Source organism: Rhea pennata, chromosome 1 (genome assembly GCF_028389875.1).
Source record: "Rhea pennata isolate bPtePen1 chromosome 1, bPtePen1.pri, whole genome shotgun sequence".
Lineage (NCBI taxonomy): Eukaryota > Metazoa > Chordata > Aves > Rheiformes > Rheidae > Rhea > Rhea pennata.
The window spans coordinates 56,927,771-56,942,374 of NC_084663.1; the positions used below are offsets into that span (position 1 = coordinate 56,927,771).

The 14,604-nt window shown below is 52.4% G+C and overlaps 2 protein-coding genes across 2 annotated transcripts; one reads left to right on the top strand and one right to left on the bottom strand.

Moving 5' to 3' along the window:
* Window positions 1-42: 42 nt before the first annotated feature.
* CDC42EP1 (CDC42 effector protein 1) lies at window positions 43-13,818 on the bottom strand. Its single transcript, XM_062588379.1, has 3 exons — window positions 13,608-13,818; window positions 8,908-9,992; window positions 43-7,723 (listed from the first exon to the last, which is right to left on the bottom strand). The coding sequence occupies exons 2-3, from the start codon at window positions 9,353-9,355 to the stop codon at window positions 6,867-6,869; spliced, it is 1,305 nt and encodes a 434-aa protein (XP_062444363.1). The 5' UTR covers window positions 9,356-9,992; window positions 13,608-13,818; the 3' UTR covers window positions 43-6,866.
* LGALS2 (galectin 2) lies at window positions 459-2,826 on the top strand. The gene is made up of 4 exons (XM_062592754.1): window positions 459-464; window positions 952-1,034; window positions 1,337-1,496; window positions 2,679-2,826. The coding sequence occupies exons 1-4, from the start codon at window positions 459-461 to the stop codon at window positions 2,823-2,825; spliced, it is 396 nt and encodes a 131-aa protein (XP_062448738.1). The 3' UTR covers window position 2,826.
* Window positions 13,819-14,604: the final 786 nt, after the last annotated feature.

Consider the following 14,604-nt stretch of genomic DNA (forward strand, 5'->3'; position numbering starts at 1 on the left):
TGCAAGCCACACATCTGGGGCTGAATCTAAGACCACAAAAAGTGAAGGAGCTGGGACGCTTTATTGGCTGAGCTGTTACACAAAGAAAGGAAATGAACATGGCGGTCACATCTTCATAACCAGCTGTGATGATAGTTGTCCTATGTGGTGGCAGGAGTTAACATCATTAAGGGCTGTGTGTGCTGATCCCTGTACAGAAGTGCACTGAGGGGGCAGTGGAGCTGGGGATTGATTAAATCTCCCTGAGTTCCTAGTGAAAGGAGTTGTGTGGGGGGACGTTATTTCTCTGGATCAAAGTCTCCTGGTTTAATAGAAGAGAGTGGTGCCTTGCAGAGGCAGGAGTGCTGTTAATGTGTAAGCCACAAGGAAGTTCAGGGATGTAAGATCTTCTGTACAAAGAGTTTCTGAGCTAAACTGCCTGTGGCTTCCTGCCTGGTTACTCTGCTCTGCTGAGGAAGATGTCTGTAAGGGCTTCTGCTCCTCTCCCTTGTCACCTTGGGGTCCCCAGCTCATGGTGGTGGGTACTCAGCAATGCTGAGTGAGGGATGGGCAGACCACAGCCACCTCTGTTCTCACCAATTGCATTTCTTGGGCTGTGGGTGATGCTGCCCAAAGAGAAACCTTTGGGAAGCCTTGTGTTGGACCTTCCTGCTTTAACCCTCTTTGCCTGTCTGTTGTCCTGCTCTGTCTTTCATTATGCTATAGACAAGCCTGTTTTCATCTCTTCTCTCTCTCTCATGTCTTTTGTTGCTTGCTAGCTTCACTCAACCCTCTCTTCCCCTCATAGAGCAAGAAAACCATGCAGGACCTCCAGTGTGTGTGTGTGTGGGGGGGGGGAGTTAGGCCATGAGAGGAACATCTGCTAAGAGTAGTAGATGTTTTCTTGGTTAGTGTGCTCTCACTTGCAGAGTCTGAAGGAGCACTACAAACCTTTTTTTCTTTCTGCTGTAGGAAGTATTTGAAATCTTCAACCTGGATCTGAAGGCTGGGGACAGCCTGAAGATCAAGGGCAAGATATCTGAGAATGCTGATGGGTAAGTAAGAAGAAACCACTTCAACTCACCAAGACTGAAGGTAGACTGCAGCGTTGGGGGGTTCCTAGGTTGCCAGGGATGCCTGCCCAGTACAAAGAGCCTGAGCATAGTTCAGTGTTAGGGAAGCCCCTGTACCACCCCCTTTCTGATTACCCTGGTACATGAGCAGAGTGAGGAAACAGGAAGAGTTAAATATCTTCAATGCTGATTGAGAAATTGGAGGCAGAGCTGTATGTTAGATCTCAGATATTTCTAAGACCCTGGCTTGCCCACATAGCTGACCTTCCTCCTGCTCACCACAGCTTCGTCGTCAACCTTGGCTACAGCTCCTCAGATCTGGCATTGCACTTCAATCCCCGCTTCAATGAGTCTGTCATCGTCTGCAACTCTAAGTGCTCCAAAGCCTGGCAGCAGGAGCATCGTGACAACCACCTCTCTTTCTCCAAGGGCTCCACTATCAAGGTGAGGGGTCTGTACTGACATTGGTTTGTATGTGCATCTGGAAACCCTTGGTTAGCATGTTCCTGTATACCGCTTCCTCCCAGTCTGCCCTCCAGAGCCTCCTACGCCCTCTCAACAGCCACTTATCTTCATCCTCTGGGTTTTCAGTCCTGATCACCATTTCCATTCCTCCTTCAAGTCCCCATTGCTTCCTCTGGGAACTTTGCATGAACCTTTTCTGTCTTGGGCTTTGTTAATACTTCCTTCTCCCCATTCCTGTCCATCGTGGCTCAGAAAGTGAGCACACCTGGGGTGGGTATGAAGGTATAGGGAGTCTACAAGAAGCAGGATCTTGCTGGTCTCCACCTTAATTCTCTCCCTCTTTGCCTCCCAGGCAAACACAGATTTTAAGGCAACCCACAGTTGGGAGCAATGCAGTGCAAACAACCCTTTTGCCCTTTCTGGTCCAACTAAGTCTCCCTCAGCTCTTCCATCCTCAGCACTTTTGGATCCACACTGACAACCTGTATCCCCTTTCCTTCTGCCAGGAATGCTGTCAAAGTTGCTGCCTGATGCTGTCTGATGCCCCAGGATTTTGACAGGGCTGCTTTTATGAGCAGTCCTTTTCTTATTGCTGTGCAGTGGAATCTTGTTTCCTCAGTTGTGGCTAGCTCATGGGGAAGAGGTGGAGAGGCGATGGCAATGATGAATGATCTCTTTAATTTGCAGCAATCAGTAATGAGTTTTCATCTTGTCTGCAAATTTATCAGTGAAATTTCTTTTGCTAGGCTTTGTTCAGTATCAGTGCCCTGGTGAGCTGCTGCAGGGCTCCCAAGGCATTTAAGTCCGAAGTTTTATCTGCCTCATACAGGGCAGATCTAAGCCACTTGGTGTAAAGAGACACAGTGAAAGCTGCAGGTTTAACTGTTCTGATTTTAAAACCTGAGCAGCTGAAACAGCCCCAGGAGAGATCCTCTCCCCAGATCATCGTCTAGATACAAGCTCAGACCTTCAGTATCAGTTGCTCATTTCCTGCCCCACTATGTGAGGTGCTAGCTCAACTCAGTCCCCAGCACCTTGCTTAAGGCTGTTAGGACCAGGTCTGACCCTGATGTGTAACAGCCAGGTCTTTGGAGTGGATGCTTATCTCCTTTTCTCCTTTTTGTCCCCAATTCCTTCTCTTCCTCCTCTCTCTTCTCCTAGCTCGTCATTGAATTCCTGGCAGACAAATTCCAGGTGAAACTACCAGACGGGCATGAAGTGGAGTTCCCTAATCGACACTGCTATGACAAGATCACCTACATGAGTGTCAAGGGAGGATTCAGGGTCACCTCCTTCAAACTGGATTGATGGGCACTGCTTCCTAGCTCTAATAAAGATAGAAGCAGTGGAGATGTTTGCTCCAGCTGCTCTGGCTTCTTTGAGGTCTCTGTCTCTGTGGCTTAGTGTGAGATGCTGACAAAGCCCAAGGTTTTCTGCCAATAGGACAGGATCCCTTGTTGGATGGAAATAGCTCCCAGATAAAGCCAGGTGTATTTTCCAGGTCAGACCAGGATGTGGGGATGAATAGATGGCACACCGGGCAAAGCAGGCTGTAGGCGGGGTTCAGGACAAGGAAGGCAGTAGGTGATTGCTAGTGAATAGTTTTATAATCTCTTTACAATGCTCCATTTCTTCCTGCACTCAGGTTTTGGAAAGGAGGGAAACAAAACCATGACGTGAGCAGTGTGGCATTCAGTGCCACAAAAGCATATAATTAAATTGTAGGTTTGGGAACCTCGGGGCATGGGTTTGATGTTTTCCTTTTGGCCTCTTGCAGTAAACAGGAAGGAGGAAAGGGGTGCCTTGCCCTCCAGCAGGAAGCCGTACCAGTACCAGGCAAAGCAGTGGCCCTGGGAATGGAGCACAGGTGTGCCTGTGAGCTGGCATTCCTGCCAGTGATAAGGAGCTGTCTTCTCCATCTTTTCCTCTTATCTCACCTCACTTATCTGCTGGCACATTCCAACTGGGTTACCTATTACTCAGACATTTCTACACAGTATCATACTCAGTATGAAAGCAAGGCAGGGGAGGGCAGCAGGAAGGAGGCTATTTTGGTTTGTTACACTGTTCAGCGTCTCTCAGTCTGTGTCTGTCACACAGGATTACAGGCAATTACTCCTGATTAGCTGCTGCAGCTGCTCTAATTAAAAAGTGTCCCAGAAGCCACAGGGAGGGAGAGTGGGCCTGGAGCACACTAGGTCAATTCTGTTCCCAAAGTCCCCAGAGAGAGAGACTGAAATGTGTAGAAAATTAGGTAAAAGGGATGTTGCAACACCTCCAACAATGCTGGAAGGAAAGATAGGAAATGTCTTAACATAAAAAAAGCAGGCTAAACTTTTACCTCCTTGCTTTCATGAGATTGAGGTAATGGGGAGAAGATCACTGACTAGAGAGATGGCATTAAAGCTGCAAGTGAGACTGATGTATGATAGCGAACAGCAAACTTCAGAAGACTTTGAACTGCATGGGATGAGAATAGAAGAGAACAGTATTTCATGGAGAGTCCAACCTAAAAGGACTTTGCATTGCTCTTGCCATTCCTCTGTGCTTCCACACTGCCTCCTTCAGTGCAAGCAGCAGCTGTTTAGCTCAAACTGTGAGCGCAGTGTCCCACAGCCTAAGGAACTTGCTGCTGCCTGAGTGTTTGGGCAGAGGTTTTATGAAGGATTGGAAGGCCTGTAGCCAAGCCGGTTTTGGGAATGGTAATAATTTGCTGCAGGGTGCAAACGAATTTTTGTGGGGTTGGAGAGGAAACTTCGCACTCTCCTGTATGCTACATGGTGCTAGGTGAATAGGAGAGAGGGTGCATTAGTCATAGTGAGAAGCAACATACTGGACTAGGTGATCTAAGCATCCTTGTGGTGCTATCAAATCCCACTTCCTTGTGAGCCCTGAGTACAGAGACAAGGTGATTTTGGGGCTGGGACTGGAATGTGGGCAGATGTGGCAAGAAAAGATGTTAAGCTTGCTGGGTCATAGCAGCTGTGGGGAGGCTTGAGGAGGAAGCACCAGAGGAGGAATTAGTATCAAAACTGGTTTAATAAGAACAATAATAAGTGCATGAGATACAGAGTGGAAGCAAAAAAGGATTTTCCACAGATGTGGATCTTTGGTCTGGAACTTGTATTACCGTGCGGGAAGAAGAGGGTGGGGAACGTTGTACTGAGAGCCAGAGTCCACTCAACAGAGGACACAGGGGTGATGACTGCTGTAGATGCTCAGGCCTTGCTAGTTGCCAGTGGTTGGAGATGAGGACTCCTTGAAAGTGCTGACTGCCCCAGCTTGCAGCTGCCTGCTGGTGCAAGGCAGCTGCCCCTGGAAGCTGGGGAGATCAGCTGCCCATAACCTTGATGATCTGACTGAGGAATAACACTCTGACATGCTGCTCCCATGCACAACACACACGCACATGTTGGAGCCTCTTTATTATGCTCAGAAGTGCTCCCTGATAGAAGCAACTTGCAGAAGGACCAGGCAGTGGGTGAGCTGTGTGGGAGTGGAGCCCTTTGGCCATAGCCTGGCATCTCTCCCTGCCACACACATATTTCTGTCCCAGAGAACAACGGCAGTCCTGTGAGGCTCCCTTTGGTGACCTCAGCCCCTGAGCATTTCAGCTCCACACTGTGGCACAAAGGCGCTTCTATGAGCGTTGCTCTGCACGTGGGACAGCGTGGGGGGCAGCTTGTTCCAGGAAGGCCATGTTGCCCAGAGACACTCGGTTAAAGGCCTTAACCATCCACAAATACCTCTTGAGGGAGGCACTCTGGAAAGAGGGATGTTTGAGTAGGAAATGGGGAGAGGAGGAGAACAGGGAAAAGAGCCGAGATCTCAACTAGCCAAGTGGCTGCAGAGAGTAAGTCTTCTTGTTCTGAGATGGGGTGAAAGGAAGGTAAGAGTATATTTGGAAAATGGTACCTCTCAGGTGAGGTTATTGTGAGATGGGGTGTGGTCCAGTGGTGGGAGGGCCCTAATATCATGTTTCTTAATCTTGATGACTGGAGATGACTACTGAGATTTTTTGGGGGCCCAAACTACAGAATTAGATGACCTGACAATCTCACCCCTCTCTGTGTCAGAGAGGCAGGACGTCTTTTTCCCTCTTCCTGCTGCAAGAGGGCAGGGGTTGGAAAACGAGACTTCCTAAGTGATGTTCAGCAGCAGGAGGCAAATGGAAAGCTCCCTGCAATTATCTTTGTGAACAATCTTGCCTTCCTTAACATGGAAGGGGGAAGGGGGGAGGCACAGCTCTGTATGTTTGTCTGGCCCTTGAGCCTCCACCTGACCTCCCAAGGGTATGCAGTAATTAGATGTATATGCTATATGGGAGGGTCTTCCATTAGGCAGAACTGGGCAGACCAGCTTCCCTTATGTGCAAGCCATATTGGTGGGAATATCTCCATGAAGAAAACCTTGCCAGCACAAAGGGTGGCTTTGGTGCGAGGATGGAGCATGTCCTAGATGTGCGAGCTGGGCTAAGCTGAGGGATTGGAGAGGTCCTCCTATTTCTGTGTGTGTGGTACTGCAGTCACATGAGAGAGGAGAGTACTGGTACAGGTTGGGGGAGGGGGCCTCTGTGAAGCAGGAGAAGGCCTTGCTGCCCACCAGGCACCTCAGGAGTGGGTCAGTGTCATTTCTCTGGTGGGGGCGAGAGGCAGGAATGCGAGCCGGATTCCAGAGCTTGCTCCAGCTGGCTTGTGCTGCCAGCCTGGGAGCATTGCATGTGGCCTACTGCCTCTTTCGGAGCAGAGACAGCTCCCTGTGGTGCTTTGTCCCAGCATGACTGTCTCAGAGCCCACTCCTTACTGCCTCTCCAGGGCTGAGTTTTACATAGGGGGGAATGAACCCTGTGTCTTCAGTCTCTCTGTCTGCTCTCTGTTTATCACCTCTCCCTTTCCCGAGCAAAGTGTTTGCTTGCCTGAAGGATGTAGGATGGGGTAGAAAGGGATTTGGGGTTTCTTTGGCATATTGGAAAGTTCCTTTGGCATCTAACAACAACAAGGCCAGGAGGGGGAAGGGCTGCGAGCATCTTTCTCTCCCTGCCACAACACCCAGTGCTGTGATGCAGTGCAGAGTGGGTCTTCACCTGCCCACCAGGGCACCGACTCAGCCCTGAGGAGCCCTCTGGGAGATGGACTACCCTCTTCCATCCCTACCCACCCCCTTTGCTGCACCCCAGTGCCCTCAGCTTGGTGCGTCTCCAGAGGAGCATGACTCAGCCAGGAGTTTGCCCATTGACTCTGTTGTCAGCTCCCTTATGGAGCTGGCATCTGAGGGAAGGGGATGGGGAGAAGATTGAAGACCATGGCACCAGTGTCTTTGGACAGGGGCTGTGGTGGGAGGGAAGGTTGTTCACACCTTGACTTCATCGTCCTCTTCCTCCTCACCAGCGTACTCGAAGGAATTGCTGCGGCCGTCCTGGGTGCCAACATCCCCCTCCTGCAGGCTTGAGAGTTCATTCTCTTCCTCTTCCTCCTCCTCTTCCTCTTCTTGGTTCCATGGGCCCTCCAGGGACTGGCTCTCTGTTGTCACTTGTGACCGCCATGAGCTGCTGCTGGGGCTCTCCCAGAAAGCCTGCATCTGGGCCTGTTGGACACCCTCGTCCTTTTCCTCTGAGCTACGTGGGGTGCTTGTCCCACCATAATGGCGAGCCAGGACCTGGGCTGCCCGGTCAAACTCTCCTGCCTCTATAGTGCAGTCATTCCAGTGTCCCTGCCACAGAGTCCCTCTGGACACTGCCCCTGACCCCTCTGCCAGCCCTGAAGCCCAACCAGAGCCCCTAACTTTGGCAGAGTCCTCTCCTATGTGCTCAAGAGCATGTGCTTCTCCATTCGCATGTACAGTCAGTCCTAGCAATGAGCCAGCCTCAGACAGGTTAGTTTGCCCAGAGTGGTCCCAGAAGCTGGATGCTGCCTTCCCCTCTCCATGGGCTATGCCTGATCCCAGAGAGACTCTGTCCTCCGTCCCCTTGCCAGACAAGAGAACGTGTCCACCAGGCAGGTCTTGGCCATCATCCCCTGCCTCATTTCCATTAGTTTCAGAGAAGCTCATCACCTGGAGGAGCTCGCTCATGAGGGAGGGCCCCAGGTCCAAGCGGAAGGAAAGCAGGGAGTCTGAGCGTGTAAGCTCTGTTTCCGCAGGGTAGGTGTTCTCTTGGGCCTTTTCCAAGCGAGGGACACGAGGGATGGTACAAAATCCAGACTCCAGTCCTGCAAGGCACAAGGAACAGCTGGTGAGAGGAGGGGCACAGTTAGGCCATCATAATAAGAGGAGATCTGTCTTAGGTCTCCAGAGGACAATGGACACTGACACTAAATTGGCACATGGCACTGTCCTGTCAGTGGCTCTAGTCTGTAAAGGAAAGGCCAGGTTTCATCCCTTACTGTCCCATTGTCCTATGCTCACCAGGTCCAGCAAACAGAGGGTTCACACTACTGCACCTCAAGGATTGTTTCCCTGTGTGGATATCTCCAAAGCCCGGAGTTTTCAGTAGAGGTCTCACAGTAACCACCAGGTCTGGTAACATGCTGCTGGGGTACGAGCCATGCAGGTGGGACCAGGAGATGGCAGCATTGCCTCAGCTTGCCTTTCCCTTGGAGCCCAGCCACGTCCATGGGCTGCCACAGGCACCCTGAGACCCCCCTGAGACCCTCTGCCTCAGGAGCCTCCCTCCCTCCCTGGAGAAAAGCTGAGCCACAGCCTACTGTTTTGAGGCCAGAAAAGCCATCCTGCTGACCGATCCCATCATTCTTTCAAGCCTTCCTGAAGGGTGCCTCCTGGACCATAGCCAGCAGGGATGGATGTGGGCACATAGAGGAGGACTGGACTGAGACCCATGAGAGACATGTGGAGATGGAGGGGTTGGTAAGTTAGGGGAAGGACCTGGTAATAGGCCCCCATTGATCTCAGTACAATAGTATTTGCCCCACTGTCCCAGCAGCTGCTTGGCACCCCTAGGGAAGCTGCCCATGAGAAAAGCACAGGACTAGGGGAATATAAAGGGCACATCCTTATAACTGCTTCACATAGGCTGCTAGTTGGATGCGGGTTATGGGGAGGGATTGCTGCCTGCCTGCCTGTGTGGGTGCTGGAGGCATATGGAGGGGAAACATGGGTCTGTGCCCCACCCTGGTGGTATGCTGGCAGGAAGGAGACACTAAAAGAGCAGGAGCAAGGATAGCAGTTGAAAACAAGATTAGAGTTTCTTCTTGTAAGGTTTACCAGGGCTGGGGTCTCTTAAGTGTCCTGTCTCTGCTGAGACCCTAAAGGTGATGGCTGCCCCTCAACTGGGAAACTGAGGCACTGTGTGTTGCAGAGGGTATACGGAAGAAGTGTAGTGTCTCAGTGCTAGCCCCCTAGTTAGCATCTCACCCCTACCCTATGCTTTACTCACCGTAGGCCTGGTGTGTTTTGGAGAAGCTGTTGGAAGCACTTTTGAAGGAGAACTTGCTGGTCAAGCTGCCCCCACCATTGCTGCCCCCATCGTACATCCCCTCATTGAGCTGCGGCAGTGACACGGCATTCTTGATGATAGGTGAGACAGCTGGTGGGGCAGGCGATATCTCTGCTTGGCTCCCACTTCCCCGGCTCCTCAGTGGTGTCCGGCGGACGTGCCTCAGTGTCCGGGTGAAGAAGTTGTTGGCTTTGGCTGTGTCAGTCCCACCGTGGTTGCTGAGGAAGGAGGTGTCCCCAAAGACATCCCCGCCGCGTCCCACATGCATGGTGTGCCGAAAGTCTCCCAGTGGTGGGCTTATCATATCTGGGGTCAGCTCTGACTTCAGTCGTCGCTTGCCATGGGAGCCTGACACCCAGCTGATCACGGGGAGCTTTCCAAGGCTCATATTGAACCCTGTTGTGCCCACGTACCCACACCTTTAAAAGCCCAAGAAGCTAGCCTTCGGTGGGCCTCCAGCACCAGGGTGGCCTGTCACATCCGTGGCCTCCCCATCACTCTTGCTCCTGCCCCTGGTGCTCTCAGGGGCCTGGGGGCACAGCTCACGTTATTGTCCCTCGGCTTTAAGAGTAGCTGCTGGGAATCTTGCCTGTCTCCCTGTTTCTTTGCACTGTTACACTCATGAAATTACCCACAGAGTGTATGTCCCAGACCTGCTGGCTGCCAGAAGCTGCCCCAGTGAGTGGTGCAGGGGACTTCTGGCTGGTCATATAACTCCTCCTAGGGGAAAATGGGAGAGGGGAGTCTTGTGTTCTTGGTCCCACCTCCCTGATGAGGATAGTGGTGTGAAGGCGTCTCAGAGCGGTCTCTGGTCACCCCAGGTGCTGCTTTTGCTGCCGGAAGCTGCGTCTGGCTGGCAGTGAGCAAAGCTGCAAGCTTAGGGCTAATCCACTGTCTCCTGTCTTCTGTCGCCTGTGCCTCTTCCTGCTGGGAGTATTGGAGCTTGTTCACAGATGGAGCAGCAGGTCACAGGAGCTGAAGTGAGGGGAAAGCAGGGCAACTGCCTTAATCCCCTTGTAAGCAGCCTAAACAAGACAAAAGGAAAGGTGAAACCCCTGGAGAGGCTTTCCCTAATTATGCTGCCTGCAGCAGAGGTGTACTCCAGAGACTGGCTGGGCTGGGTGGTCCTGAAAGCAGGGATGTTAAAACCAGTGCATCTGTCTTCCTCTTCAGGTGGAAGAAGACGGCTTCCCCCAGATGTATGCCCTCCAAATTGTCCTCCCCTGATCCTCTCAGACCCCTTGGCTTTGCTCATTGCTCAGACCTAAGGTGAAGTCTTGTTCCCAGATGGCACCTCCTCCCAAACAGGCAGGGGCCTTGCCCTGCCCAGCTGTGTGTGCTTCCAGAGTGAAAAACCTCTCCCTCATTTTTGCTATTCAGCCGAACCCTTCAGGAGAGGGTGAGGCCTGGGGACCGAGGAGTTCTCAGGGAGGAGGGGTGGCGGGAAGTGAAATGCAATATTTGTATATTGGTTTGTTTGTCCTCCTTTGGCTCTTTCCCTCCCCAGATCCCAAAGTGCTTGACAAACTTTGCCAGAACTTGAATGCAGCAGCATGGAGTTGGAGCCTGAGGGCAGCCTGGGTATGGGGGCAGGCAGCGGAGAGCAGCAGACTGCTTTTCAGATGGGAAAACTGAGGCATGCCATAGGGATTGCTCAAGGTCAGAAGAGTAGGTGGGAGAGGTCCCTGCGCTCAGGCAGGTCTGGGACACAGCAGTACTGGGGGACAAGCACGCAAGAAGTGGCTAGGCATGCAACAGCAGGGCGATGACCTGACGGCTACATGGCCTCTCTGCTGAAATGAGTCAGCAGGGAGGACATTCACATCTGCAGAGCCTAGAGCAGTGTGCATGGCAAGAGGCAGAAAGGGGGCTTGGAGGAGCTGAAAGGGAGAGAATTGTCTCCTCAAGATTTGGGGCACCTCAGCACGTAAGTGACACAGCATTCTTGATGATAGGTGAGACAAGCCCCCTTGACCACATGGCTCCATTTGTCCCATCCTGCTACACTGCCTAGTTCTCCTTTGTGTTCATGGGTCACCTTGAAGCGGGCAGCTGGTGCCAGAGAGAGTAAAGCCTCTGGCAAGGGGGGAGCCCTGGGCGTTGCACTGCTTTCTTGGCTGGCTACATGTGTTTCGCCTTGCCCTGGCCTTGTTTGCTCACCCAGGGCCCCTCTTATCTGCCAAGGGTTAATGCCTGGGGGAGGGAAAACAAACCTCCCCTCGTGGCTGTAGGCACCATTGGTTGCTTCCTTTCGTGGTGGGGGAGCACAGAAACGGTAGCAGTTTTGCTTCCCTGCTGGCCTTCACCTCCCTGGGTTGCAGTGCCTTGTTCTGTCTCCTGCACCTGGAGACTGCATGTCCTTCCTTTAGGCTGGGATGGGCCACACATGTGGCAAATTTGTGATAAGGGGACAAATGGGGAGAAAGTTCTTCTCTCTGGCATAAGCCCATCCATAGCCACTAGCCAGGGCTCTACTGGGACTCAAGGAAAGCAATGGGTGTGGGGCCTGCTGTCCCCCTGCAGCACAACTGGGGTGTCAAGAGTTATATGGAGAGAAAAGTGACTTCATTTTGAGCCTGCCCCTGAATTCCCTGGGAAGTTATGTGACCCTGGAAGAGGGTCTTATGTGAGTTACAACCCTTTATTTCTTTGTTTCCCATTCCCTCCATACATGGGACCGATTGCACAATTAGAAATGGGGTCTGTGCCCTTCGGCAGTGATGTCTGCATGATATGGGGTACATCCTGTACTGCCAGGACTGATCTGAGGAGAGGAAAAAGCCATCCTGTGTCCCCTGCAGAACTGAGCTGCTCTGAGGGCCTCTGCCCAGAAATGGAGTGGGAAGGTGAGGGGAAGGGGGATGCTATAGAACAGGCTTTGCCCCCTCCATGCTCCCTACCTGGTGAACCTACTGAAGGAAGACACAGGAGGAAGAAAATGTTTCTTTCTATTTACCCTTCCCCTGGCCATGATAGGGACACAAGCCCCTGCTTCTGAGCGCTTCCCAGGCAGCAGGCTCTGCCTTTCCCTGTACTGGAAGAGGGAGGTAGGCAGCTTTGGTGCCAAAGCCTACCTGGACAGCAGGTTTCCAGCAAGTCTGCTTAGCTTTTTCTACCTCCAGTCCCCTCTTTTCCCCTTCTCCTCCTTCCTTGGCCTCTGGTGCATATCAAACTTGGCTGTGTCCAAAGCCAGCGCAGGCCCTTTGAGCCCTGCCCTCCCTCTCTGCCTTCCCTCCCTCTGCCCAAGCATATCCCTTCATGCCAGAGAAACTCGTGATTCTTGGGGCAAAGGGTCACCCGTGTGTTCTTCTCCTCCAGTGGGCAAGGGGATCCTATGTCTGGCCGTGTGACCATCTGCCAGACACACAGCACTTCCATCTGGAAGCCTGCTGTGTTTGCCAGCCTCAGGTGTGGCAAGCTCAGAGCCTGTTCTCACCTCTCTTTCCCTGACATCCCCTCTCCCCATCTCCCTTTTCATGACCTCTGGGAAGCCCTCTTCCCTCAAAGGCAAATGACTAAAAGGCTGTCGGCACCTCCTCCTCCTCCCACTCTGGCCTCCCCCATTTCCCCTACTGAGTTCAGCTCTTTTCCTCCGGTTTTCCAGTTGCTGGGAATGGCCAGAGCTGCTCTGCTTGCTGGGAAGAGCGGAAACCAGAAAGAGAGAAAAATAATCCAGATGTCTAGTTGGCTGGAGCTGCTGAAACCAGCCTCTCCCCCTTCTTTCTCTCCTCCTCCCCCCCCCCAGGAGGACATACTCCAAGGAGGGAGAGGAGATATTTGGGGTGGTCTCATTGCAGGCGCAAATTGCTGTGGGTGGGCAGGAAAGCTTTCCCAGCTTTCCCAAGCACTGAAAAACTTCTTCCTGAAGGAAGAGAAGTAGAAGCTCGGCAATTGGGGCCACTTTGTTCTGGGATAGGGAAAAACAGAAGGGACATGGTTTTGGGGAGTGAACCATGCAACCAGGGAAGGGGAAATGGGCTTGGCTGGCCAGGCTGGGCCTTTTCCACCTCCTCTGGAGCAATGCTGGGCAGTAGGCGGACAAGCCTGGTTCTGACTCCCACGCTGCCTGCTGCTATATATATATATATATATACTTATATCCCTCTGTATAACAAGGGTGTTTTCCCAGGCAGACACACTTGGACAGTTTGGAAGGCTGGTGTTCCAAACACAGGTAGTTTCCAGCCGTGCCCTCCTATCCCCTTGTCCAGAAATGCTCCCCTTCTTGCTCCAAAAAACACCCAAATTGAGGCTCTGAGAGCCTGCGGGGCTTCATGAGCTATTCAGAGCTGAGGGAGAAAGGTGGCAGCAGGACGGGGGGGGGTCTTGCTGCTTTCCCAGCTCTGGGTTTGCTTCCTTGGGGCTCCCTTCTTGTCCCATTTTTTTCTTCTCTCCTCCAGTCTCTCCTCTTTACTCTATCTTTCGATTCCTCTTCTCTTCATTTCCTGTTGCATTCCTGCGTTCTTCTCCCCTTCTTTTGCTACATCCTCCCCGTCTTCATCGTCTTGCTACCCCTCCCAGTTCTCCCACCCCTTCAGTCCCGCTCTTACCACCCTCTCCAAACTTTTTCTTCTGCTCTGAAACATCTCTTCCTCTCCCCAAGCCCTACATGCATAGGAATTAAAACTTTCAAAATTTACCTCGTAAGAATCGGGGCTTTCTTTTTTTTGTCCTCCAGCAGAAAAGTTCGGAGTCGCTCCCAGAGTGCCCCTTCAAGCTTGCTCCAAGGGCTACCAGTGCTGTGTCCCTGAGGAGGGGTGGAGGGGAGGCATACTCCCCCCCTTACTCACGGCTGCCCCCCCCCCCCCAATGCTGGCTCCCTAGGCTGCTCTTTTGGCTGCTGTACATAACACACTGGTGCCAGTGGAGAGAGGGAGTGAAGTTGGCGGGGAGGGGATGTGGGAAGGAGGGGGCGGGCTGCGGCGCTGCTGAACCAATCCTCGCTAACCCTAAGCAATCTTTGCCTCAGCAATGAGACCAGAGAAAATGAGATTTATTCCAACTATCCAGGACAGAAAACTTCAGGAACTTCTGTGCCTCCCCCCCCTTCCCTAGTACCATTTCCCTTCCTCTGGGATCAGACTCTGTGTCGCCTGTGAAGAAGCCCAGATTCAGTGAATTTGAGGGAAGGGGAAAGCCCAGCTCTCCAGCAGACCTGATTAAGGAAACCTGGCTGGGGGGTAAAAGAAAGGAATTTGTCTTCTGTGTGTGAAAACCATCATGTATCACCTGGGATCATCCCAGCCCATATTGGATGTGAAGTTCTCAATGCCCTGGACAGAGCACTAACGACCAAGAATGAGGAGAGGAGCCTTTGGTCTGGGGGTGTGCAGTCATGCTGAGACCGGTGAGGAGTGTTGGCTGGTCAAGAGCCTCACTGAAGGCAGTGTGGGCCAGGACAAGTGTGACAGGGCTACTATCAGCAGCGCTATATAGGGCCAGAGTGAGGAGGCACTGTGTAAACTCAAGGAGAGGGGCTCCTTTGCAACACCAAGGAGAGTGTCTGCCAATGCAGGAGACACCACATCCCTCTGGCATTATGCTTTGATGCTTTGCCCCTTGATGGTCACAGGGCCGAGGACCCCATCAGTCCTGCTGAGGGGCAATCTCCTGAGGGACACAATGGTGCCAGTCCTT

Coding starts and splice junctions, on each gene's coding strand:
- LGALS2 (XM_062592754.1), top strand. Junction 1,035..1,336: donor ATATCTGAGAATGCTGATGG/GTAAGTAAGAAG, acceptor TGCTCACCACAG/CTTCGTCGTCAACCTTGGCT. Junction 1,497..2,678: donor CCAAGGGCTCCACTATCAAG/GTGAGGGGTCTG, acceptor CTCTTCTCCTAG/CTCGTCATTGAATTCCTGGC.
- CDC42EP1 (XM_062588379.1), bottom strand. CDS start 9,355: ATGAGCCTTGGAAAGCTCCCCGTGATCAGCTGGGTGTCAGGCTCCCAT. Junction 7,724..8,907: donor CAAAACACACCAGGCCTACG/GTGAGTAAAGCA, acceptor TGTGCCTTGCAG/GACTGGAGTCTGGATTTTGT.